The following is a 25,120-nucleotide window of genomic DNA, read 5'->3' as shown; positions in this document are numbered from 1 at the left end:
ACACCAGGGCCAGGAGGGCAGCGGGGCAGGGCCACGGCAGCAGCACTGGCAACACCAAGGGCTGCTGGTGCTGGGCACAGCTGCTGTGCCAGCCCTGATCTGCCCCCAGCTCTGCACACAGACATTGCTGCTGCAGCTGCAGAGAAGGGAACAAAAGGGGGATCTCTTTTAAAAACTCTGCTGGGAGATCCTTTAATTCATTTAGAGCCACCGAGAGCACAGCTCCTCATTGACACAGTCTGGGGCCACAGCAAAGGTGGACAGAAACAAAATCACAAAAACCATGACCTTACACTGTAGGCAATATTTAGAAAGTCATACAAGGTAAAAGGACCTTTAAAATGAAACGAACAAGAAGCCTCAAAGATGACTTTTATTATAAGTGGATTGAAGAAATTGTCCATCAGCTTAATGTTTCTGAAATTACCCAGTCATCAGTTTCCACACTGCAGCCTTGAGCTCCTGGTTCCTCAGGCTGTAGATCAGGGGGTTCAGGGCTGGAGGCACCACTGAGTAGAGAACTGACAGGGCCAGATCCAGGAACGGGGAAGAGATGGAGGGGGGCTCCAGGTGGGCAAATGCAGCAGTGCTGAGGAACATGGAGACCACGGCCAGGTGAGGGAGGCAGGTGGAAAAGGCTTTGTGCTGTCCCTGCTCAGAGGGAATCCTCAGCACAGCCATGAAAATCTGCACATATGAGAAAACAATGAACACAAAACAGCCAATACACAAACAGATGGAAAACAAAAGAAGGCCAAGTTCCCTGAGGTAGGATTGGGAGCAGGAGAGCTTGAGGATGTGTGGGATTTCACAGAAGAACTGGCCCAGGGCATTGCCATGGCACAGGGGCAGGGAAAATGTATTGGCTGTGTGCATGAGAGCATTGAGAAAGGCACTGGCCCAGGCAGCTGCTGCCATGTGAACACAAGCTCTGCTGCCCAGGAGGATCCCGTAGTGCAGGGGTTTGCAGATGGACACGTAGCGGTCGTAGCACATGATGGTCAGCAGGGCAAGCTCGGACCCAAGGAAGAAGACAAGCATAAAGAGCTGTACAGCACATCCTGAGTAGGAGATGTTCCTGGTGTCCCAGAGGGAATTGTGCATGGCTTTGGGGACAGTGGTGAGGATGGAGCCCAGGTCGGTGAGGGCCAGGTGGAGCAGGAAGAAGAACATGGGGCTGTGCAGGTGGTGGCTGGAGGCCACGGCGCTGATGACAAGGCCGTTGCCCAGGAGGGCAGCCAGGGAGATGCCCAGGAAGAGGCAGAAGTGCAGGAGCTGCAGCTGCCTCGTGTCTGCCAATGCCAGCAATAGGAAGTGGCTGATGGAGCTGCTGTTGGACATTTCTTCACTTTGGGCATGGTGGACTGTAGAAGGAAAACATTGATAAACTTGGACAGATTTTCTTGAGTCAAACCTATGCTCTTTCATTAAGAATCCCCTAAAAATTACTCCATTTTTTGGAGATAAATTCACCTAACATTTTAATTTTTGAGGGTTTTTTTGCGCTGCTGAGTTACTGCCTCATTTTCAGCATTTCCCTCAGCCTGAACACTGGAGAGCCCAGAGGGAAAACTCAGCCCAGTGCGCCAGTTCAGTCAGACCTGCTGGTCCCCCACAGTTGCCCTTTGACGTCCCTCTAGTTAACAATAGAGACACTTAAAAAATGCTTGGAAAATAAAGTGGACTTTTTGAAAGCCATTGTTTCAAAGTTAATTTCTCTTAACCTTTCTCTCTGTCCCTATGCGGCTGGACAGGGAGAGATACCAAGGGTTGTTCTGGCTCTCTGCTGCCTGGAGTTGTGCCTACTGGGAGCTCTTTCCCTCTATCCAAGCCTTGTCCCTGCCAGTGCTGCCAGAGCCCAGCCCTGCCTTAGGGGCTCAGCTCTGCCCTGCACACCCCTCCCAGCACAGGCCACTGCCCAGGGGCATCTCCCTGGCACCAGGGCCTTAAGCGCAGCTCAGACAAACAGAGATGCTGCAAGCCAGGCTGCTGCTGGTGCTGTCTGTAGGTAGAGGAGGGTGAGGAGGCACTTTCTGAGGGAGATCTGAGGCAGATCTGCTGATCCCCAGGGTGACAGTGCAGGAGTCTCAGTGACACAGACAACACTGACAGCCCCTTTCCCTTTCCTTTAGAAGAAAGCTGAGAGCAGCCCTGGCCATGCAGCACCATCTCCACAGCAGGAGGAATCTGCCCCAATGGGGGTCACTCCTTGCACCTCCAAATTCTCCCCACAGTCCATGGGGAGCTCCCAGGCAGGCTGAGAGCTGCCCCTGGCAGGTGGCAGATGCCCTGGCCTGGCCAAGAGCCCTCAGGGCTGCAGCACCTGCTCTGCACCACAGCCCTGGGCAGCCCTGGCTGCAGCCCCAGCCTCAGCCCCTGCAGCCGTTCCTGGCAGCAGGAGCCGTCCTGCCCTGTCCCTCTGACGGTGCCCAGGGCAGCCCCGCTCTGGAGCACATCCTCCCCCAAAGCAGAAAGGGCAGCAGAGCCATCCTTACAGTGCTGTCAGTCCTGTCCTGGGTCAGCTTTAGGAGATCCCTGCAGCCAGAGACTTACTGTGTCAGAAGGCGTGAAGATTTCTCCATGAATAATCACAGAATTGTCCTTCCAGTTTCTTTAAGTCCCTGTTTGCTTCAGTCCTCACAGATATCTGCAGGCAGTGCCCTCAGCCCTGCTGGGCTGGGAGAGGAGCTGCTCCTGAGGAGAAATGTCTTTTTAAAACTCCTCTTGATTGTCAGGATCTTCCTCTTCTCCAGGAGCCCAACCCAGCTCAGCAGCAAGATAAAAGCACAAAGACCTTAATGAGCCTCTTGGGGCTTTGGTGTTGTTTACATCAGACCCAGTTCCTCAGAGAATGTTGAAAAAGCTTCTCAGGAACTCAAAGTCAAATAAGAAACTCCGAAGTTTCTTGAAGTTTTAATAAGTCCCTCTGAGAAAGTGTCCCCAGGTTCCAGTTAGAGCAGAACACTGCAGGCAGTGATGACAGGTGCGGACAAACAAAGCAAATGTGTCTCTGATGCTGAGGAAACCTGGATGTGTTTCAGGAATGCAAAGGGCCAAGGCCTGAGCCCCAGCCCCTGCCAAGGCACATCCTGTCCCTCCCTCAGTGCTCAGGGCTCTTCCCAGGCCACTGGGATGTGGGGATGTGCAATGCCAAGGGCAGGAGCATGGGGCGGCCCCTGCCAGGCTGCTGAGCAGGGCCAAGGAGGCAATGAGGCCCCAGGGCTGCAAGGGTCACTTGTCTCCTGCTCATGGCTCAGGCCCAGGCCCAGCAGCCATGGCCCAAGTGCTGCAGGAGTTGGCTGTGTCAGGGCCTTGCAGCTGCTGCCCATCCCTGTGCCCTGTGCAGCCCAGGCTGTCCTACGGTGTCCATGCCCTGCGCCTCTGTCCCTGCAGGCTGTCGTCATCCCCCAGCTGCCCCACCTGGCTGGGCCCTTCCTTTGCTGACAGCTCTGTGTCCTGCCTGCCTCTGCCTTGCCACACAGAACCTTGGGCTGCTCCAGGCTCCTTTTGGGTGAATGTGTTGCACCACAGCCCTGCCCTGGGAGAGAAATTCCTCTCTTCCTGTGTTCAGTCTTGTCCCTCCCCAGCTGTGCTTTGCATTAAGTTTTTCTTTCTCTGGCTGTTCTCTCATATGTCAAAAGGATCCACCATCTCTGAAACCACCCTTCAATCCCTCCCAGGGCTCTCCCCTGCTATTCTCAGTCTCCACTCAACTGAGCACAGAGCTCCTTTGTCCCTATAATAGTGATCATGTGCTTGAGGCCTCCAAACCCCACCTTGGGAGATCTCTGGGCCCTTTCCAAGGTCTTGGCCAATGAAAACATTGTGCTCACAGTCTAAGAAAATCTCCAGCAGCCATGGCCAGCCTGATCTGTCTATCTTGGCTACTTCTGTCTTGGAGCAATTCTAGGATATACAGAATTTGGAAGGCCAAATTCTAATTTTGGCCATAGCCTCTGCACAAGAAGGCCGATTCTTTTCCACAGGATGGAAGGCACGGAGCCTCATTGTTTCAGGGGCAAATGAGAGGTGGCCACCGGAGGCCAAGGCCATCCATTGCGGACAGGTTTATTTCTGAGATATACCCTTGCATATACCATTTTTTTTTCTGGAAAGTACCAATTTTGGCCATGAGTATTTATAAAGAGGGGCAATTCTTTTCCATGGGAATGAAATAATTGAGCTCCATGGTTCCATGGGAAGATGAGAATCAGCCCTTGACATTCCAAGATCAGCTGGACCTGTCAGGTGACCTCTGGGAGGCCAAACCAGCCAGACCTGTTCCATGTTCCCTTGGTTCTATGGGGCCCACAGTGTCCCAGTGCCCCTTTGGTTCCATGAGGCTCTGAGGTGTCACAATGTCCCTTAGTTACACATGGCCATGAGGGGTTTTAATGGTCTCCATGGTCCCACAAGGCCCCAAAGTGTCACCGTGGCCCCCCTTGGTTCCATGAGTTCCCACAGAGTCACAATGGTCTCCATAGGGAGGAACCAACCAAGCCCCCGTGTCACAGGGGCAGGTGAGGGGCAGTCACCAGAGGCCAAGGGCAGCCAGATTAGATGGTGCTGGCAGATTTTGTCTGGGACCGTTCCCTGGATATAGGGAATTTTAGAGGCAGAATACCAAATTTGGACATTAACGCCTGGAGGAGAAGGACAGTTCTTTTCCATAGGAAGGAAAGCACAGAACACTGATGTTTCAGGGGTAGATGAAAGGTGGCCACCAGAGGCCAAGGCCAGCCAGACCTCTCTGTCCTGGTAGCTTTTATCTGAAAGCAACCCTTGGATATAGGGAATTTTTGTAGGTGGAATCCCACATTCAGCCGTTTCTGTGTTGATAAGTAGGATGGTTCTTTTCCACTGGAAGGAAAGCAAAGAGCCCAAGTGTTTCAAAGGCAGAAGAGGAGAGAGGTGGATCCTGGGAAAACAAGACAGCCAGACCTGTCTGTCTTGGCAGCCTCGTTGGAACCCGGGGGACCATTGTGACAAAGCAGGGCCCAATGGAACCATGGAGACCATTGTGACACTAAGGAAACTCATGGAACCACGGTGACCATTGGGATGCTATGGAACTTCAGAGATCCAAGGGTCCATTGGGACATTGTGGTGCCTCATGGAATCAAACACTGTGAAACTTGGAGGCCTAATGGAACAAGGGTTTCTATTGTGACACTGCAGAACCTCATGGAATCAAGGTGACCGTGTTACACTCCAGAAGCTCATGGAACCAAGGGGCCATTGTGACACTGCAGAACCAAGGAAACTCTTGTTGACAGTACAAAAGCTCACGGAATGAAAAGTCCACTGTGACATGGTGGAACCTCATGGACCCAAGGGTCCACTGTGACTCTGTAGGGCCTCCTGGAATAGAGGGTCCCTTTTGACACAGTGGGGCCTCATAGAACCAAGGAGCCTTTGTGATACTCCAGATCCTCATGGAACCAAGGGTGCATTGAGGCATAGCAGGGCCTTGTTGGAACCAAAGAAACCACTGCTAAAAGCAGGGTAACTCATAGAACCCAGGACTCCATTGGTACAATAAAACCTATGGCACCAAGGGGCCATTGTGACATAGTGGGGCCTCATTGTAACAAAGGAACCATTGTTGGCTGTATAGAAACCCATGGATCTGAGGGGCTGTGGTGACACAGCAGGGCCACATGGAACCAAGGAGACCAGTGACATTTAGGAACCTGTTGGGGGTTGTGTTTCCTTTCCTTTTCTTTCCTTTTTCTTTCCTTTTTACTTGTAGAATCTTTCCCCATAAAGCTGTTAAGATGCACTGATGGCTGAGTGCCACAGACAGGGGGAGATGGTCCAGCCTCAGGGATGAAGGTTGTCTGGTAGCAATCCTCTGGTTTTTGGGAGTTTATCTCAGAGGGACAGACATACCATGAGAAGAGAGGCAGGTAAAGGATGAGGCTGGGGCAGTTGGGGGTTCTCACTCACTCTCAGCTTTGGGAAGAGGATGGTCAAGCTGCTGCTTGGAGAAAGGAATTTCACCACCACTGCTACAACCCAGCTGGGAGCTGCCTTTCTCCTGCTGCTGGGCCCTGCACCCCCTGCCCTGCTGGGACGTCCCGCAGTCCCAGCGATCGCCGCAGAGTGTCTGATACATCTCGTCCAGCGCCCCAAGATTTCTGCTCATCCCTGCCCTCCCAGCCTGCTGCTCCCCAGAGTCCTGCCAGGGCCCTGGGATCAGCAGCCCCAGGAGTTTGTGCAGCGAGGCCTCTCTTCCATCCCTCCCGGCTGGGACAAAGCCGCCATTCCCGCGCGCTCCCCGAGCCCGCGCCACAGCGCCCCCTGCAGCCGCGGGGGAATCATCGCACCTGCCCCGCCCACCGGGAGCCACCAGCGCCCCTGCTGGCTGTGACCAGAACTGCACCAAAGGGGAAACTGCCCGCGGCCGAGAAGGGCTCACTGGGGGCCTGGCTCTGTTTGTTGTTAATGCCACAGTTATTGTTGTTTGCTTGCCTTGTTAGACATGCTAGTAAAGAACTGTTGTTCCTATTCTCATATCTTTTTTCCTGAGAGCCCTTTCATTTCAAAATTATGATTCAGATGAAGGGGTTTTACATTCTCCGTTCCAAGAGAGGCTCCAGCCTTCCCTTGCAGACACCTGTCTTTCAAACCAAGACTGAACCTCATGGAACCAAGGGTTCATGATGACACTGCAGAAACAAGGAGACCATTGCTCACACTATGGAAACTGACAGAACCAAGCAGCCATTGTGACATTCAAGGGCCTCATTGGACCAGGGAGACAATGGTGACACTACAGAATCTCATGGAACTAAAGGGTTTATTGTGACACTCTGGGGTCCCATGGAACCAACTGTCCATTGTGACACTGTGGATCTAAGGAGATCATAGTGACACTACAGAAGCTCATGGATCCAAGGGTCCATTGTGACATAGCAAGGACTTATGGAACCAAGGATACCATCATTACACTATGGAAGCTCATGGAACCAATCAGCCATTGTGACACAGGATGTCCACATAAAGGCAAGGGGACATTGAGAGACTGTGAGCCTCAATGGAAGAAAGGACACAGGTGAGAGTAAAGATGCTCATGGAAACTACAGGATATTGTGACACACATGGAACCAAGGAGCCCTTGTGAAAATGTGGGTGTTTTGAATGGAGAGAGAGAGCTTAGACAAGTCCTGCCTTTGGCTCAGATTTCTGGCAGTAGCTCTGTTTGGACAGCCTGTGCCCCAGATTGCTCTCAGTTTCAGGTTCTTAATAATGGCAGATTAGGTCTATGATCAAATGAAATATTTATTTGAGAAAAATTTAACAGACTAGGTATAACACGGGAATAAAACAAAAATAACTACTAGTAGTCTAAAGGTACCCATATTACAGTTAGCAAAGGAATAGTATAGATTAGGATTTAATGTAAGTTCCCATCAATATGGTGATGGGGTGCACTTAGAATTCTTCTATCAATTCCCTGGGAGACTATCCTCAGAGTTGATGTTGAGCTTGTGGGAGAAGTCCCTGCATGTTTCCAGAGTGTGTGTAGGAGGCTACTACCTCTGTGGAAAATGGGGTAGCTTTTATAGTTGTAAAAGTAGTGCCTTTTCAGTCAGAAATCTCTGGCTTATCTCTCCTTATCTATTCTCACGCCCGCTTGTTTACTGGGAGTTCTACTCCAAGTGCCAGAGGAAGAAACAACTCCCTGGGTCATAACAACTAACTGGCCAAGGTTGTCTCATCACTTCACATGGGCGAGAGAATGTCTGGAGTTGTCACACCAGCTGCTCTTCTGTAGTAGGGGGGATGTCCTGCCACAGTGGGGCACAATGGAGTGAAGGACACCATTGGTACTGAATCCACTGGATAGAAACTTTTAAACACAGTTTTGAGTATTTGAAAGCAGGTGTTCTTTATTACAGCATGCTGGTCACTTGGGCAATCCTTTCACCATTCGAGTGCATTGAGCATGGAATGAATAGAGTTTATTGCACACACTGATTGCATATTCATGAGCTATCCTCACTTCCTTTGACTTTATTTGATATAGTTGCACCCCTTATCACAAGTCCTTACACGGTTCTTTGAGCTCTGTCTTCAATGTCTAATATCCTTTTTAGGTGGCTGTTCCATGACCCCCACTTTTGAGTAAAGGCAATATCCTTGTTTTGCATAACTTCTGTTTTGTCAGCCTTGCAGAGCTGAGCTGGCATCCTGCTTGCACTTTGAATGACTTCTGTTTTCTGGAGTTACATCCTTTATCTGTTTCTCCAAGGCTGTGCTGTTCTGTTCCATTACCTGACAGTGGTACGCAGGGAGACAGAAATCATCACTCAAGTCTTTGCCCTGATTTTTCTTGCTTTCAAGTGTTTGAATCTTCGCAGCATGATTCTTACACTGCTTGATGTAAACTATATGTAATTTTAGAAATTATCTATGTGTTTTGCATACTTCTCTGAGAGGAGAACTTGATTCATAGTAAGAGTGACCAATTAGGTCATGAGGTTGTAACCTTCTTTGGCCAATCCTCGGCTTCTGTAAAAAGTGTATATAAGTTGATGGAGTCAGAAAAATAAAGAAGCTTTCCATGTCTGACCTGCTGCTGCCTGCTGTCCTCTGGGTCTGCACCCATGTCACAACTTGTGACCTCTCTGTGTGAGGTGGTCACACAAGTCCTCTTCATCATTAGACAAAACAGCCAGTTTTATTGTTTAAAACCTTCCTATATAGAGAGTTCAAAACTCTCAGCTCTAGACACTGATTGATCTGAGTCTTAGCCCCACTCAGCTCCTTGACCAGTGATATCTCTGCTCTCTGGACTGACCATGACTGGCTGAGGTCTCTGCATGAGCTCTCTTATTCACCTGGGGACTTCTAGAACAAGCCAGGTCAGCTGAAATGGACTTGCCACAACCTGATTTATTTTGTCTTGGCTAAAGAGTAGCTGTGACAAATCACCCTTTTCAGTTAAAAATCAAAAAATGCAAAAGTGCTCTTTGTTACCCTTCTTGCAGGTGCCTTGCAGATAGGATGACAAAGACAGTATGAATTTAATTTGAATGAGGCTTTTTACTTAATTTGATAAACTTAGTTCCCCTAGCCAGTGATGTGTCCCATGTACCATTGGAGCTGCAGCATTCACGTCTAGGAGCTGCTGGGCAAAATTCACTAATATCAGGGTCTTTTAGGCTAGCATGTCACAGGTTAATTGCTAAGAAGTTACAAGTTACAACCTCACACTAGAAAAGAGTAAATGATTCAACTTAAAACCATTTCAATCAAACACACATCTTTCTGCCTCTGATGTCTCTCAAGTGTTTTAGTCTTGGAATTCAAGTAAGGTGGTGGGTAAATTGTTTTATTATTGACAATCTTCTGCTTCTGACAAGCTGTTGGCTTGCTAGGTTATATTGTAAATTTGTTTAAATGCATGAGAAAAACATGAGAACAAAGACTCTTGAGGGGGGTGTGCATCCACCCCTCTTCTCCCCTTTTCTCGTATAAGCAACTATAATAGGAACAAAATACGTAATTTTGAACAAAATTAATAAGGTGAAAGTTGTAACTGCCTATATGCTCTACTATTACTCAGGGTCTGCAATTGCTGAAGGATCTCCTTTTCACAAGGAGGACTTGAAGAGCCTCTTCCAGACAAGGCTTTTCATGTTTATCTCTGAGGAAAAAAGGGTTCGGCTTCTGTAAAGCCAAATCAGTTAGTTCAAGTGACTTGCTCTCATTTTGAGCACAGAAACCCCTGAGTTTGATGCTTTTCCTGCCAGTCAGGGCCATAGCCTGGCCAGGACTAAGAGCTAGAGTGGCAGGGCTTGGTGGCACACTCCTCCCACTGGTGAAAGCCACAGCTTGGCCAGAGCTGAGCCTTAGACTCGGTGGGTGCTGCACCACTGAGGGATGGGACTTCAAAGAGGGGGTGCAAAAGGAATCCAAGCAGGGAGCCGTAAGTCAAAGCTTGAGCAAAAAAAGGTCGGAGCTCAAGCTGAAGTTAAAGTTTATTAAAGTTTAAGCTGAAGTCAGGGTAAAAAAGAAATTCAAGTTATTGAAGCCATTGAAGTCAGATATTATTCTCACAGTACAGTGTTATACTTTTGTTAAAGCTCAAAATAGGCCACAGCCCTAAACAGTCACAAGATTTTTCCCACAAACTACAGACAGCCTATTGCTTGCATTATTTGGCAGCTTTTACAAAATTACATAGTTTCAAAGCCCTTGACAGTTACATAAGCAACTCACTTCCTAGCTCTTGTTCATATCTGTGCTCTCTCTACACCACGGCCTGTACCCAACCAAGGCTAAGATATCTCAATTCACAAGCTCCACTGTGCCCCCCCTTCATCTCTCATCTGTTCTTCTCCAGGTGTTAATGACAGAGTGCCCAGGATTCACCTTGTCAGTCAGCTCTGGCTGAGGCTGCTGCTCAGGCTCAGCACATCAGCAGGCAGGAGCAGGGCCGAGCCTGGCCGTGCTGGACATGCTGCACATCCCCGAGGAGGAGAGGCAGAGCCCGGGACAGGTCTGCAGCTGTGACAGGTGAGCCGGGCTGAGGGGACAGGGTGGCACCCAGGGGACAGCCCAGCATGGCTGGGGACAGCCTGGCAGCCACTGGAAAGCCTGACAGAAACAGGGACATTGTGACGCCCATGGAGATAGTCTGGCATCTGGTGGGAGAGCCCAACATCCATGGGGACATTCTGGCATCCCCGGGGACATCCTGACATCCTTGGGGACACCCCACCACCCACCTCTGCCTCCCGTCCCTGGTGGCTCTGAGGCGCTGCCGGTGGCTGTTGGGTGGTCCTGTGGCATGGGGGAAAGGGGGGCAGCGGTGTCACCCCGGCGGTGTCCCCAGAGAAGCTCCAGCACTTGTGTGACAGCCCCAACATCGCCGACATCAGCACCGAGCAGGCGGCGAGCCGGGAGGGCGGCCCCGTGGAGAAGCGGCTCGTCCCCTTCCCCAAGGCGGACAAGCGGGTGCTGGGGAGCCGGGGGGGTTTGGGGAGCCCCCGGGGGCTCGAGGGGACGTGGGGCTGCCGCCCCGCCTGGCGCAGGAGGGGGAGTTGCCCAGGCTGCGGGAGGCTCGTTCCTTGGGGCCTCTCCTCGATGGCCACTCCCGGCTGGGGGCGGGTGCCCAGCGCTCCTTCTGCAGGGAGGTGGCCCCTGCCCGGCTCCGGGGGGACGTGGCAAAGCAGTGCCACGGGCCCCTCGGGGCCTGCCGGGAGCCCCTGAGCAGCCCCGAGCCGGCGGTGCCGGGGGAAGGGAGGTGACAGAATCCCCCCGGGAGGGCCGGGTCCCCATCCCGCCCCCTGGGCACCCCGGGAGCTGCGGGGCTTGGGGACACCGTGGTGAGGGGTGGGCACAGGGGCGGGCACGGGGGGTCCCGGGGTGTCCCCGAGGGGGACCAGGGCCATCCCTGCCCTTGGCAGCGCCGAGTTGGCTGTGACCGAGCTGGAGGCGGCCGGGGCTGCCCCGGGGCTGTCCCTGCTGTGCCGCAGCCCCCGGGCCTTGGACACTTCCCTGCTGAGCGTCTGCGTCCAGGTGAGACCCCCAGGGCAGCGCCGGGGGTTTGGGGGGCCGGGAGCGCGCAGGGCCCCGTCCCCGGGAGGGAAACACAGCCCTGGCCCCCGTGGGGACGGTGACACGGGCACGGGCACAGCCCTGGGGCTGCTGCGGGCACCCGCGGGGCAGGAGGGGTTTGGGGGCTCCCGGGGGTCCCCGCCCCGCTGAGCCCGGCGGTGGCTCCACAGCCACGCTCCGGCCGGGATTCCAAGCGGTGCCGGCTCCGCCGGGACCAGGACGGACACTTGTGGCTGTCGGGGCTGGCGCCGAGGTTCTGCAGCCTGCGGGAGCTGCTGGGCACCTCCGGGCACTGGGGGCTGCAGGAACAGGGGCCCAAATGCTCCTGGAGGCTGCCAGCTTGCCCTGCCCCAGAGGTGACACTGGGGGACATTGCAGAGAGGGGCTGTGAGGTCACAGAGTGACAGTGATGTCACAGGGGGGGCTGTGTGATGTCCCAGAGGGGGCTGTGTCATAGAGGCACCTCTGTGGCTGTGTGTGACAGAGGCACAGAGCAGCTGTGATGTCAGAGAGGGACTGTGGGACATCACAGAATGAGTTCAGTGAGGTCACAGAGTGGGCTATGACATCACAGAGTGGGTTACGCAAGACCATTTATCAGCAATGGTATAATAGAGGGGACTGTGTGACATCATAGATTCACTGTGTGACATCACAGGGCAGGCTTTGACATCACAGGTCAACTCTGTGATGTCACAAAGTGACCTGTGACATCACAGGTTAAGTTGTGACATTACAGAGCCAGCTGTGACATCACTCTTACATCATATAGGGCAACAGAGTGACATCACAGAGAAGGGTGTAATGTCACAGAGTGAGCTGTAACATCAAAGTGCAGCTGTGTGACATCACAGAGCAGAATGTGACATCATGGTGGTGGCAGGGGGCCTGTGTGAGGTCACTGGGTTAGTCACTCTGCCCCAGCCCCACTCACATTTCCCCCTAGAGAAGTCTCCCCTGCTGCTCGTGCCCAGCAGGGTCCCCTGTCCCCCTGGGTCCCCCCTGCCTCCAGCACTGCAGCCTCCCCCAAGGATGTTCCACAAATCAACCCCCAGAGCCTGACACGGGGACAAGGGGCTGGGCTGTGTGACCAGGACATCAGGGACAAGGATTATCCAGGTCACTGTGGCCTGGGTTGGGTTCCCCAGGGCAGGAAAGATGTCTGGCAGCTGCAGCAGGGTTAGGGAAGGGCTCCAAGGTGGGGCTGCAGTCCTTGGGCTGTGAGGAGAGGCTGAGGGAGCTGAGCTTGTCCAGCCCTGAGCAGGGAAGGCTGAGGGGCTCCTGATCCCAGCCTGGCAGTGCCAGCCAGGAGGTGATGGAGAACACAGAGCCAGGCTCTTCACTGGGGGCCTGGTGGGAGACAACAGACAATGGGTGGAAGGGGCAAGAGGGGAGGTTCAGGCAGGACAGGAGGAGATGAAATGAGTCAGGCTGGATTCAGCATTTCCTCACCACCAAAGGCAGCTTGACCCTCTTTGTTAAAAATGGACGGAGATAATATTTTTCTCCTTAAAATGCCTTTATTAATCAGCTCTTACAAGGGTTCTCGAGCGACGGGCAGCCCTTCCGGGTTTACCCTGAGGAGGAGGATCTTGTTCAGCTTTGCAGTCTGAAGTTCCTGCAGACCTGGGAAGTCGTTCCTCGCCGGGGTTCCGAGGAGTTCTTATTCTTGTTGGGTTGGTTTGGGGTCCTGGTTTTTCTTGAGTACTTTTTAGGTTACAGCGAGTTACAAAAAATTGTTCATTAATATTTTAGGGTATACACGGTTTAATACTGTCTTTTGTGGGTTTAAATTTTACATTGATTTGTTTTTATAGGGTTTTTTTGGTTTTAAAAAGGGTCCCAGGTTACCTTGGGGTTTTTAATTTACATGTTGGTGGCACAGGGTTTCCCGGGGGGGCATTATTTCGCAATCGGCGCCGCTCAACCTCATGGCGGTGGGAGGTCCTGTTGGGGGCGGCGGTGGGAGCAGCGAGCGGGTGCCGCGGAGCTGCGGTGCCGGCAGCCGTTCCGTGGCATGGGGGGAGTCGGGCCGGCAGCCTGGGGCAGATTCATGCCAGCTCTGGATGGAGGGGCGCGCTGGCAGCGGTGCCCTGGCGGCAATTTGCCGTGACTCCGGGAGTGGGCTAGGCTGGCCTGAGGCGAGCGAGCTGCCCGGGGAGCCACACGGGAGCCGCGCGGGCTTTTTTGCGGCAGGAGTCAGGGCTGGACCCGTGCCGGCAGCCGCTTTTGCAGCAGGGGAGTGGGGAGCTCGGGCCGGCACCCCGGGGTGGGGGGGGGGGCGCGGCAGCGCCAGGGAGGCGCAGCACGCCGCGCGGGCCGGGAGCAGCGGCAGCGGTGGACGTGGGCTGCTGTTCCTGTCAGCAGAGCCACGCCGGGTTTTGGCTGGCATCTCAGGGGGGAGGGCCGGCACCACTGGCGGTTGCTGCGCGGGCTCCGCTATGGGCCCGGCAGTGGGGGCGCAGGTCCAGCGGCGGTGGCGGGCAGCCCCCTCTTTTCTCCCACTGCTTGGGGGGTGCGGTTTTCAAAGAGCTCCTCCCCTTTTTGCTTACCAAGGTGGCTTCTCATTGTTACATTACAGGAATTTATAAAATATTATAAACACCCATTATACAATAATCAAGGGGTTTAACACTTAAAATTTTCAGCATATATGTACTTAGGAGCCTTCTAATTTTCATTTTTTTCACTGGGGTGCCCCATTCAGCCTCCATGCCCAGAGCCTTTCTGACATCTTCCCCTGGAGCTGCTGCTTCCCTGCAGCCCCGGCCATGGACAGCAGCAGAACCTGGTGTGTCCCGAGCAGCAGAGCCAGCTCAGGGCCCTGTGGGGAGCAGGGCTGGGGCAGCAGGACAAGCCAGCCCAGGCAGTCAGGGCACACCCAGCTGGGGAAAGGGATGTCCAGGGAGAAGAACAAGGGAGCGTTTCTGTGCCTGCAGGGAGGAATGCAGAGGAAGCTGCTGCTGCAGGCACCAGCTCTGGCCTGGCCCCTCTCTCCCCTGCCCAGGGCTGCTGTGCTGGCCTGGGGAGAGGGGCTGGCACTGGGTGGGCAGAGGCAGCCTTTGCTGGGCATCTCCTGGAGCCAGGAGCAGGAGCTGTGCACTGTCCCTGAGCTCCATTTCCCCTGCCCTGGGGAGCTCCAGCCCTGGGACTGATGTGGAGGCTGACCTCCCTCTCTGCCCCTCAGCAGCTGCTGAGCCCTTCAAGGGGGCCAGGGCTGTGGGGTGAGTGCACCCAGTGCTGGAGCAGCCCAGAGCAGGCACTGCCATGGGGCTCACCCAGAATGGGCTGGGCTGGGAAGTGCCCAGAAGATAAAACCCACCCATGTCAGCTGAGCTGTGTCACTCTGCAGGGCCAGGACACATTCCAGCAGGTGTGGGGGGCTGTGCCAGTCCCCTGGCAGGGATCTCACACAGGCAGGTGCAGCACTGAGGAGGTTGGTCTGTGGCCTTGGTGGCATGGCCAGTGTGAGAAGGTGCCCCAGGGCTTTGACCATCCCTCCAGCCTCTTCCATCAGCCACTGGCACACCTGGGCACTTAGCCCAGTTTATTGGTCTATTTGTTTTGTCGTTATCTCCTTTCTCCTGCCCATTTCAGCACCGGTGTAGGGGCAGCATCAGCCCTAGCCAGGCTCCCTCCTCACCCAGCCCTGGGCAGAGCCCAGGGCAGGGCTCTCTGTGAACCCTGGCATGGGATGTGGGTGTTGGAAGTGGACACTGAGGTCTGGTGTGGTCACTCTGGTGGGGAACATTTGCCCACCCAAAACACACCCTGTGCTGTGCCGTGTCTGATGATGGGGATGTGGGGCCTGTGCTGGGCAGGGGGGCTGTGCTGCCTCAGGGACAAATGACAGGGATGAGCCACAACACAACGGCCAGGAGGTGCAAGTGAGGACAAGCTACAGAGGAGGGATTCAGAAATCTGATCTGAGCATGCGTTCATGTGTTTAGCAAAGCCAAAGATAAGTTGCAGCTGATGGAGGCTGCAGGCAACATCCAGAGCAAAGTAATTCAGTTACCGTGCTTGCAGTAAATGGCTGCAAAAGGAACATGTCAACCTGCTGCTAAATGAGGGCAGGAGGGGCAAATCTAGGATCATAAGATGGCCTGGGTTGGACTCCTAAAGATCATCCAGTTCCAATCTCCTGCCATGGACAGGGACACCTTCGACTGGACCAGATTGCTCCATGTGACCTGGCCTTGAACACCTCCAGAGGTGGGGAATCTGCAGCCTCTCGGGGTAACCTGTGCCAGGGCCTCGCCACCCCCACTGGGAAGAATTTCTTCCCAATATCCCATTTAAACCTGTCCTCCTTCTCCTCATGGCCATTCCCCCTTGTCCTGTCACTTGGAGCCTTTGTCCAAAGTCCCTCTCCAGCTCTCTCAAAGCCCCTTTAGGTGCTGGAATGGGCTCCAATGTCTCCCTGGAGCCTTCTCACACCCAGGCTGAACAGCTCCAGCTCTCTCAGCCTGGCTCCAGAGCAAAGATGTTCCAGCCTTGCAAATGTCCATTGTGACACTGCAGGGCTTCCTGTAACCAAGGGTGCATTGTCACACTGTGGAACCAAGGAGACCCTTGTGACCCTGGGATGCTCCATGAAAATAAGAGGCCATTGGGACACAGCAGAGCCCCATGGAACCAAGGAGACCATTGTGACACTGTGAAAACAAGGAGCGCATTGTGACAGTGGCATCTTACAGAGCCAAATGCCCATGGTGATACTGTGGATCCCCTTGGCACCAGGAGACCATTGTGATATTTTGGGGCCTCAAGGAACAAAATAACCATTTGAAGCAAGGAAACCATGAGGGACCTCATGAAACCGTGGAATCCATTGTACCACTAAGGGACCTCTTGGAACCAAGTGGCCTTTGTGACACTGCAGAACCAAGGGGCCATTGTGACACTTCAGGGCCTCATGGAACCAAGGAGAGCAGTGTGGCACTGCAAGGGCCTCATGGAACCAAGGGCCATTTTAAAACTGCAGAGCGAAATAGACCATTGAGACACTGTGGGGTCTGACTGAACTGATGAGAATATGGTGACACAGTGAAACCTTATGGAAACAAGGATCCATTGGGACACTTTGGGGTCTCATTTAACCAGGAGTCCAATTGTGACACTGCAGAGCCATGGAGATCATTATGACACTACAGGGTCTCATGGAACCAATGGGCCATTGTGACACTGCAGGGCCCCATGGAAGCAAGGGTCCATTGTGACACTGCTACCAAATATGAGAAAAAATAAAAGAAACTGGTTAACCCCAAGGGAGCAGGAAGAAGCAGCATTCTTTATTCAGCCAGATGCACAACAGGGAAGACCTCCTCCCAAAGGTGTTCATGCTCAGTACAGGAAAGTTCCTGCTTACAGGCTGTACTTTTCATACATATTCAGTGATTGTCACAGAATAAACATACATATGATCATTATTTTCTTGAAATAATTACATATTTTTCTCCCCTTCACAGATGTGTTCTTCTGTCCTGGGGGTCTCTTTGGTGGTCCCTGGTGGTTGATGATGCCAGAGTCACACCTGACTGCCCAGGGGACTGCAAAAAGTTGGCACAACTGGAACTGGTCACTTTCCAATTCTCCTTCTCACACAATGGGCATTTGTGCAGTTCCATGGGCCAGTGGGTTGGGAAGAACAAGTATTGTCTGTGCTCAACAGGTGGAGGTGATTTTCCATCTGGTTACATTTCCCTCTTGAGGCTTGTGAAGCTTCTCTTCTCTCCAAGCCTTCCTAAGCCTCACATCAGTGTCTGCTGGAATTCAATCTCCCTCCCCATCCTGCAGCAGCCGTAATTTACTTACTCCAGCCTTGGTCTCCAGCACAGCCATGGAGGCTCTTTGGGCTCTGGACTTTTCCTGCAGCCACCAAGGCCAGCTGAGCTCTGCCCTTCCCACAGCCAGCCCTGCCCAGCCCAGGCAATGCCCAGCAATTCCCTGTCTGTGCCTGGCCTTGCTGTCCCCCCCCAGCAGCAGCTCCGTGGCCCCTTTGTGCCGCGCTGGCCCAGCCATGGTGCCACAGCCCCTGTGCAGGCCCAGGGCAGGACAGGAGCCCTGCGGGTGGGAACGGCCCCTGTGCCGTGGTGCCCACGGCAGCCTTGGGGCTCTGTGCCCCATGGCCTCCCTGCTGGGCAGCCTCTGCCAGCTCCTGCACAGCCCGTGGCCCCTGTGGGCCTGCACAGACAGCCCTGCCCCGGGCTCTGCCGGGCTCTGGGCCAGCAGAGAGGCCGGGCAGGGCTGGCCATGGCCGGGAACAGCCCTGAGCCCCGCAGGAGGATGGAGCTGGGCCACAGCCAAAGTGCCCCCAGACCTGGGCCCAGCAGCCAGGGCTGCCAACGCCTGGGGAAGGCATTGAAAACAGACAAGTGGCCCAGAGAGGAGGCTGCTCTGTGCCCTTGGTGGCACGGACAGAGCAGGGAGCGGGCCCAGGACATTTGTCCCCAGTGGCAGCCTCTGTCCCCAGGGGGGTCTGGGACCTCCCGTGCCGGCACGGGGGAACGGCTGGCCCCTCCTCCTCCCGCTCCGTCGGCGGCAGCGCTGGCGGCTCTGCTGGTCCCTCTCGCTCCGCTGTTGGGGGGGGGGGGGGGGGGCGGGGGGCGCGGCGCCGAGCGTCTCTGAAGGGAACGGGCTCCTGCCCCAGAGGTCTGCCTTCAAGGTGGTCTGAGGCGTGCCACGGAGGTGGCCCTTCACTGTTACATCACAAGATAAACATTCTAAATTTCATTTTTATCACTGGGTACACTGGGAACGCTGTGAGAGACACTGGGACATACTAAGAGTGATACTGGGACAAACTGGGACAAACTGGGGACAATGTGAACACTCTGGGAAAGACTGGGGGACACTGGGGCGTGCTATGGAAGATACTGGGGGGAACAGGAAGGAAATGGGAATGAACTCAGGTGTATTGGGAGAGACTGGGCTGTACTGGGAAGGCCTGGAGGGGTTGAATGAGTGGGGTCCTGCCTCTGTTGTCGCCCATTTGTGGATGTTTCCGCCAATCACTGCCCGCACCCAATCAGATTAAGGGATCGGAGCCTCAGGGCAGTGCCTGCACTCGGCGCCATCTTTTCTTTTTGCCTATAACTCCCATCATGCCCCGTGGCCCAAAGGAGCCCCACTGCAGCCGGGACTACAATGCCCATCATGCCCCGCTCTCCACAGAGCACACCCCCCCCTCCCCGTGATATCCACCCCCCACACGTCCCGTAACCTCCAGAATCCCTAAGTGCCCCCTCAGCGACCATTCGGGACCCCCCGAAAGCGCCCCCAGATCCCCTGAGTGCTCCCAACCCCAGAGATGCTCGTTAGAGCCACGTTTGGCAATTCATCTCCTATTCGGAGCCCCTCAGAACACAGTTCCGCAGTTAAAATTCCTGCCGTGCCGAGGGCGCTAAGCAGCCCGCAGAGAGTGCTCCAAGCTCCCCGCAAGTGCTCCAGGGCCGTAAACGTTTTCCCCGAGCACTTCAATTCTCGGCTCGAACGCAAAAGTGTCTCCCAAGTGCCTTCCCGGACCCACAATCGCCCCGTTCGAGCCACTTCCGGGACTACAGATCCCAGGACGCCACGCGGTTCACCTGGAGCGCTATTCCAGTCGTGACTCTATCTCCCATCATGCCCCGCGCCCCACCCAGAGCCGTTGGAGCTGCGCCTCGGACTCCCGTGATGCTCCGCGGCCCCATTAAACCGTGACATACCCGCGCCTACAACTCCCATCATCCCCCGCGCCCCAGAGAGTCCCCTCAGAGCCCCCCAAGTGCCCGCCCGGACCCCGAAGGGCCCCAGATTCCCCTCCCTGACCCCCAAGTGCCCCCCTGGACCCCCAGGTGCTCCCCGGACCCCGAATTGTCCGACAGAATCCCTAAGTGCCCCTCCAAGTGCCCACCCGGCTCCTCCAAATGTCCTCCAGGCCCTCAAGTTCTCTCCAAATTCCCTCCCCAGACTCAAAACTGCCCTAAATGTTCCCCAGAAATGTCACCATGAAATCCAAAGAAACCCTTTTTACCCTGTCTGAGAAAATTATAAAAGAGATTATCAAAGGACTTAAAAATGGACTAATTACCATAAAGAGGGAGAAATCAATACCAATAGGAGTCAATTAATTAATGAAGGAGATTGTGCTAGTTAGAACCAATGACCAATTTTTTTTGATTGCTAAAAATGTATAGATTTTTTAGTATAAGTATAAAAATGGGTAATAAATATACCAAATAAATTATAAATAAGATAAATATAGTTATAACTTTATTTTTCAATAGATTTTAATTATCAAGGAAAATTCACGATATTTTATTTAATATTTTGGGTTTTCTGTCCCAAGGTGGGCAATGTCAGACATGGTGAGGCGGGGATGAAGAGCAGGTTGTCCAAACAGGGTCAGCCTGCAAGGGGCTCATTTCTCTACATGCCCAGACCTCCTAAGGAGACATTCAGAACCAAGATCACTCGGGGAATGCTTCTATTGCCTCTTCTCTGAACTGAAAAACTAAAAAAGCCCTGCCCTTGATAAAAAAAAAATAATCATGAGGTGCACTTTGAAATCTTCCTCAATAAGAGAACTCCAAACTGACTCCAAGCAGCTGCACAAGCCCTGGAGACTCAAAGAAAATTGAAAGAGGAAAAGGAGCTCCTATAGAAAGGACTTTCTATATTTTCATGAGCTCCACGCTGGATTTGGGGCTGAGTCCAGGAGCCCCAGGCACTGAGAGAAGGTTGAAGAAGCTGCTCAAGGAGTCAGAAGCAAAACCCCAAGTCCCTTGGAGCATCCCTGGGCCCCAGGGAGGGCAGGGAGTGCCAAAGGCTCCCCAGGGACTGGGGAGAGCAGATCCTTGAGGGCAGGATTGCAGGGAGGCCAAGGCTGTGAGCAGGGAACTGCAATGCTGAGCAAGGCCTGGGCTGGTTGGAGGCAGCAGAAAGGCCAAGGGCTGAGCCCAGGGCTGGGACAGCAGGGCCTGTCCCTCGCGGGTGGCTCGGGGCTCTTGGTGGGGCACTGGGATGGCAGGGGCAGCAAGGACAAATGTCCTCAAGCTGCAAGGCCTGGCAGCCTCCTCAGGGAGGGGCCAGGCAGAAGCAAAGTGCAGGCCCTGAAAGGAAAGTTCCTCCTGTGGGGCCTCCAGAGGCGCTGCCAGAGCCCAGGGGACAAAGGCCTGGCTGCCTGTGGCCCTGCCAGCCCTGCCCAGCCCTTGGCCATGTGTCCTGCAGGCTGTGCCCCCTGTGCTGCTGCTGCTGTGCCCTGGCCGGCTGCACACGCCCATCTCACTGTCCCCCCAGCATTTCTCAGCCCAGCATTTCTGTGCCCTCCCTGGGCTCCCTGCACCCAGCGCTGCCGGCTCCTGGCACACAGAGCCAGCCCATGGCCCAGCCTCACGCTGGGACACCTCCTGCACCAAAATTCTGCCCTGCCAGGGACTTTTCTTTTTCCTCAGCTCCAGCCTGAACCTTCCAAGCTGCACTTTGGGGAGGTTTCCTTCTCTTCCCACTGCCAAGGAAAGCTCTGTCTGCTGCTGTTCACAAAGAGAGAAGGGCTGGAGGGAGATCAGTGATGGTCAGAGGCTGTTTGGGGTACAGCAACCATTAAGTTATAGAGTTTTATTATATTCTAGAAAGGAGGGGGGGCATCAACAAAATTCTGCAGTGGACTTACAGAGAGCAGACTTCAGCCTGTTCAGGATACAGATTTGGGGAGTGCCAAATCAGGTACTGATTTTTTTTTAATGGGAAACAGCCCTTAAAAACAATTGGTTCCAGGACGGATCGTCACACATCAGGAAAGAAATTCTGAAGAGGCAGGAACAGTCTGGCCCTCTGTGCCAAAATATGAGCTAGCAAGGAATATGACTGACCTGCTTGGACATGGCACTTCAGCAGGAATTCATGGGAGAAAAAGAGGGTACATTGCTATTGAACAGAGGGACAGAAAACTCAGGAAACTTTTAAGGATGTTGTTAGGACATGCAGAATGAAAATAAGAGAGGTGAAAGCTCAATTAGGACTTTAACAGGTTGCTTCAGTAAAGGATAAAAAAATGATTTTATAAATACATTACTGGCAAAAGGAGGTATAAGGTCAACCTCCATTATTTATTGGATGTGGTGGGGGGGAATATAGAAACTAAATTGAGGAAAAGGCTGAGGTACTTAACTCCTTTGCCTCAGGTTTCAACAATCAGACAGGTTGTCCTCAGGACAAGTGCTCTCCTGAGCTGGTAGATGGGCACAGGGAGCAGAACAGCCCCCCTGGAATCCAGGAGGAAGCAGCTGCTGACCTGCTGAGCCACTCAGATGTTCACAGGTGTCTGTGGGACCACATGGGATCCATCCTAGGGGGATGAGGGAGCTGGTGGATGAGCTCCCCAAGCTGCTCTCCAGCATTTCTCATCAGTCCTGGCTCCCCAGGGAGCTCCCAGAGGACTGGAGGGGCCAATGGGAGCCCATCCCCAAGAAGGGCTGGAAGGAGGATCTGGGGAACTCCAGGCCTGTCAGCCTGACCTGGGTGCCTGGAGAGGTTATGGAACAGATCACCTTGAGTGCCATCACAGGGCACCACAGGATGGCCCAGGGATCAGACCTAGACAGCGTGGATTTCAACATCTGCATTGATAATCTGGAGGAGAGGATTGAGTCCACCATCAGCAGATTTGCAGGTGACACCAAGCTGGGTGTGAGTGTGGATCTGCTGGAGGGTAGGAGGGCTGTGCACAGGGCCCTGGACAGGCTGGATCCAGGGCCCAAATCCAACCATGGGATGTTTAATAAGACCCAGGGCCGGGTCCTGCCCTTTGGCCACAACAAGCCCTGCAGTGCTCCAGGCTGGGGACAGAGTGTCTGGAGAGTGGCCAGGCAGAAAGGGAGCTGGGGCAGTGCTGGACAGCAGGCTGGACATGAGGCAGCAGTGTGCCCAGGTGGCCAAGAAGGCCAATGGCCCCTGGCCTGGATCAGGAATGGTGTGGCCAGCAGGAGCAGGGCAGTGATTCTTCCCCTGTGCTCAGCACTGGTGAGGCAGCACCTGGAGTGCTGTGTCCAGTTCTGGGTCCTCAATTTAGGAAGGACATGGAGGGGCTGGAGCATGTCCAGGGAAGGGCAACAAGGCTGGTGAGGGGTGTGGAACACAAGTCCTGTGAGGAGTGGCTTAGGGAGCTGGGGTTGTTTCTCCTGGATAAGAGGAGGCTCAGGGGAGACAAGGTGGTGTCAGGGTACAGGTTGGACCTGATGATCTCCAAGGTCTCTTCCAACCTGGTTAACTCAATGATTCTCTGAAACCACCCTTGCAGCAGTTGCAGGATGAGGCCTTGACCTCCTCTTCAGAAGGTCCAGAAGCCCAGGCCCCTCAGCTTCTCCTCACAGCCCCAAAGCCCAGCCTGTCAGTCCTGCAGAGCCTCTGCAGCTCCTCCTCATTGCCCAGAACAGGGAGCCCCACAGCCAGAGACACCAGCCCAGATGTGCCCCCTGGCCTATGGTGCCTCTGGCAAGGGAACAGCACCAGGCACTGCAGGAACCTGCAGACAATTTGTGTAGCACTTGTAGGATGATCCTGCTCCCCAAGGGATGTTCCCATGGTGTGATGCTGTTTATCCCCAGCCTTCCCACGGCCACCCTGGGGCTGCTCATGGGGCTTTTCCCTGCTGAGCATTGGCCTGGGCATGTTCTGGAGAGAGCCTGGGCAAGGAGCCTGGAGCCCCCAGGCCCTGCCCTGAGGCGTCAGCGCTGCCCCAGCAGTGCCCATGGCCTGTCCCTGCTGCAGCCCCGGCACTGCCACCCCCAGCCCTGTGCCCGGCCCGAGAGCCCTCAGGCCCTACAGCAACACCAGGGCCAGGAGGGCAGCGGGGCAGGGCCATGGGAGCAGCACTGGCAACACCAAGGGCTGCTGGTGCTGGGCACAGCTGCTGTGCCAGCCCTGATCTGCCTCCAGCTCTGCACACAGACATTGCTGCTGCAGTGATAGAGAGGGGAACAAAAGGGGGATCTCCAGTGAAAGCTTTGTTGGGAAATCATTTAATTCATTTAAAGCCGCTGAGTGCACAGCTCCTCATTGATACAGTCTGTGGCCACAGTAATTGTGGGGAGAAAGAAAACAAGAAAGGACACAAACAACGGCCTGGCTTTGTGAACATCATGTAAATTGACAACAAAAAAAATGGAAAAAAAAAAACAACAACCCAACAACCAAACCAACAAGAACTATCAAAGATGACCTTTATTTTAAACATTTTTCCAAAAACTTGCCATCAGTTTAATGCTTCTGAAATCGTCCAGTGATCAGTGTCCACACTGCAGCCTTGAGCTCCTGGTTCCTCAGGCTGTAGATCAGGGGGTTCAGGGCTGGAGGCACCACAGAGTACAGAACTGACAGGGCCAGATCCAGGGATGGGGAGGAGATGGAGGGGGGCTTCAGGTACGCAAAGGTGGCAGTGCTGAGGAACAGGGAGACCACAGCCAGGTGAGGGAGGCAGGTGGAAAAGGTTTTGTGCCGTCCCTGCTCAGAGGGGATCCTCAGCACAGCCCTGAAGATCTGCACATAGGAGAAAACAATGAACACAAAACAGCCAAAAGCTAAACAGGCACCAACAGAGAGAAGGCCAAGTTCCCTGAGGTAGGATTGGGAGCAGGAGAGCTTGAGGATGTGTGGGATTTCACAGAAGAACTGGCCCAGGGCATTACCATGGCACAGGGGCAGGGAAAATGTATTGGCTGTGTGCAGCAGAGCATTGAGAAAGGCACTGGCCCAGGCAGCTGCTGCCATGTGGGCACAAGCTCTGCTGCCCAGGAGGGTCCCATAGTGCAGGGGTTTGCAGATGGACACATAGCGGTCGTAGCACATGATGGTCAGGAGGAAATGCTCTGCTGAAATGAAAAATACAAACAGAAAGATCTGTGCAGCACATCCTTCATAGGAGATGTTCCTGGTGTCCCAGAGGGAATTGTGTATGGCTTTGGGGACAGTGGTGAGGATGGAGCCCAGGTCGGTGAGGGCCAGGTGGAGCAGGAAGAAGAACATGGGGCTGTGCAGGTGGTGGCCGCAGGCCACAGCGCTGATGACGAGGCCGTTGCCCAGGAGGGCAGCCAGGGAGATGCCCAGGAAGAGGCAGAAGTGCAGGAGCTGCAGATGCCTTGTGTCTGCCATTGGCAGCAGGAGGAAGTGGCTGATGGAGCTGCTGTTGGACATTTGTTCAGTCTGGGCATGGTGGGCTGTTGAAAGCGGACATTGACAAGCTTGGAGAGATTTTCATGAGTCAATCCTATGCTCTTTCATTAAGAATCCCCTCAAAATTGCTTGATTTTTTAAAGAGGAAGTCACCTAACATTTTAAATTTTGAGGTTTTGTTTTTGCTGCTGAGTTACTGCCTCGCCTTCAGCATTTCTCTCAGCCTGAACACTGGAGAGCCCAGAAGGAAAACACAGCCTGGTGCAACAGTTCAGTCAGACCTGCTAGTCCCTTACAGGTGCCCTTTGCTCATTTCACCTCCCTCTAGTTCACAATGGACACACTTAAAAAATTCTTGGAAAAAAATGTGGATCCCTGCAGCCAGGGACTTACTGTG

General features: G+C 54.1%; 2 protein-coding genes across 2 annotated transcripts; both read right to left on the bottom strand.

Annotated features, from left to right (window-relative positions):
- Positions 1–423: 423 nt before the first annotated feature.
- LOC310920809 (olfactory receptor 14J1-like) lies at positions 424–1,341 on the bottom strand (the record flags this gene model as incomplete). The annotated part of the gene is made up of 1 exon (XM_083880863.1): positions 424–1,341. One exon carries the CDS (start codon positions 1,339–1,341, stop codon positions 424–426), a length of 918 nt encoding a protein of 305 aa, XP_083736989.1.
- Positions 1,342–23,811: 22,470 nt separating this feature from the next.
- LOC310920794 (olfactory receptor 14J1-like) lies at positions 23,812–24,744 on the bottom strand (the record flags this gene model as incomplete). Its single annotated transcript, XM_083880853.1, has 1 exon — positions 23,812–24,744. The coding sequence occupies one exon, from the start codon at positions 24,742–24,744 to the stop codon at positions 23,812–23,814; it is 933 nt and encodes a 310-aa protein (XP_083736979.1).
- Between the last annotated feature and the right edge of the window lie 376 nt (positions 24,745–25,120).

The sequence above is a fragment of the Zosterops lateralis genome (genome assembly GCF_965231275.1).
Source record: "Zosterops lateralis genome assembly, chromosome: 31".
In the NCBI taxonomy this organism is placed as follows: domain Eukaryota; kingdom Metazoa; phylum Chordata; class Aves; order Passeriformes; family Zosteropidae; genus Zosterops; species Zosterops lateralis.
Note: the sequence above shows the minus strand (reverse complement) of the source record. Positions and strands in the feature narration are given on the sequence as shown.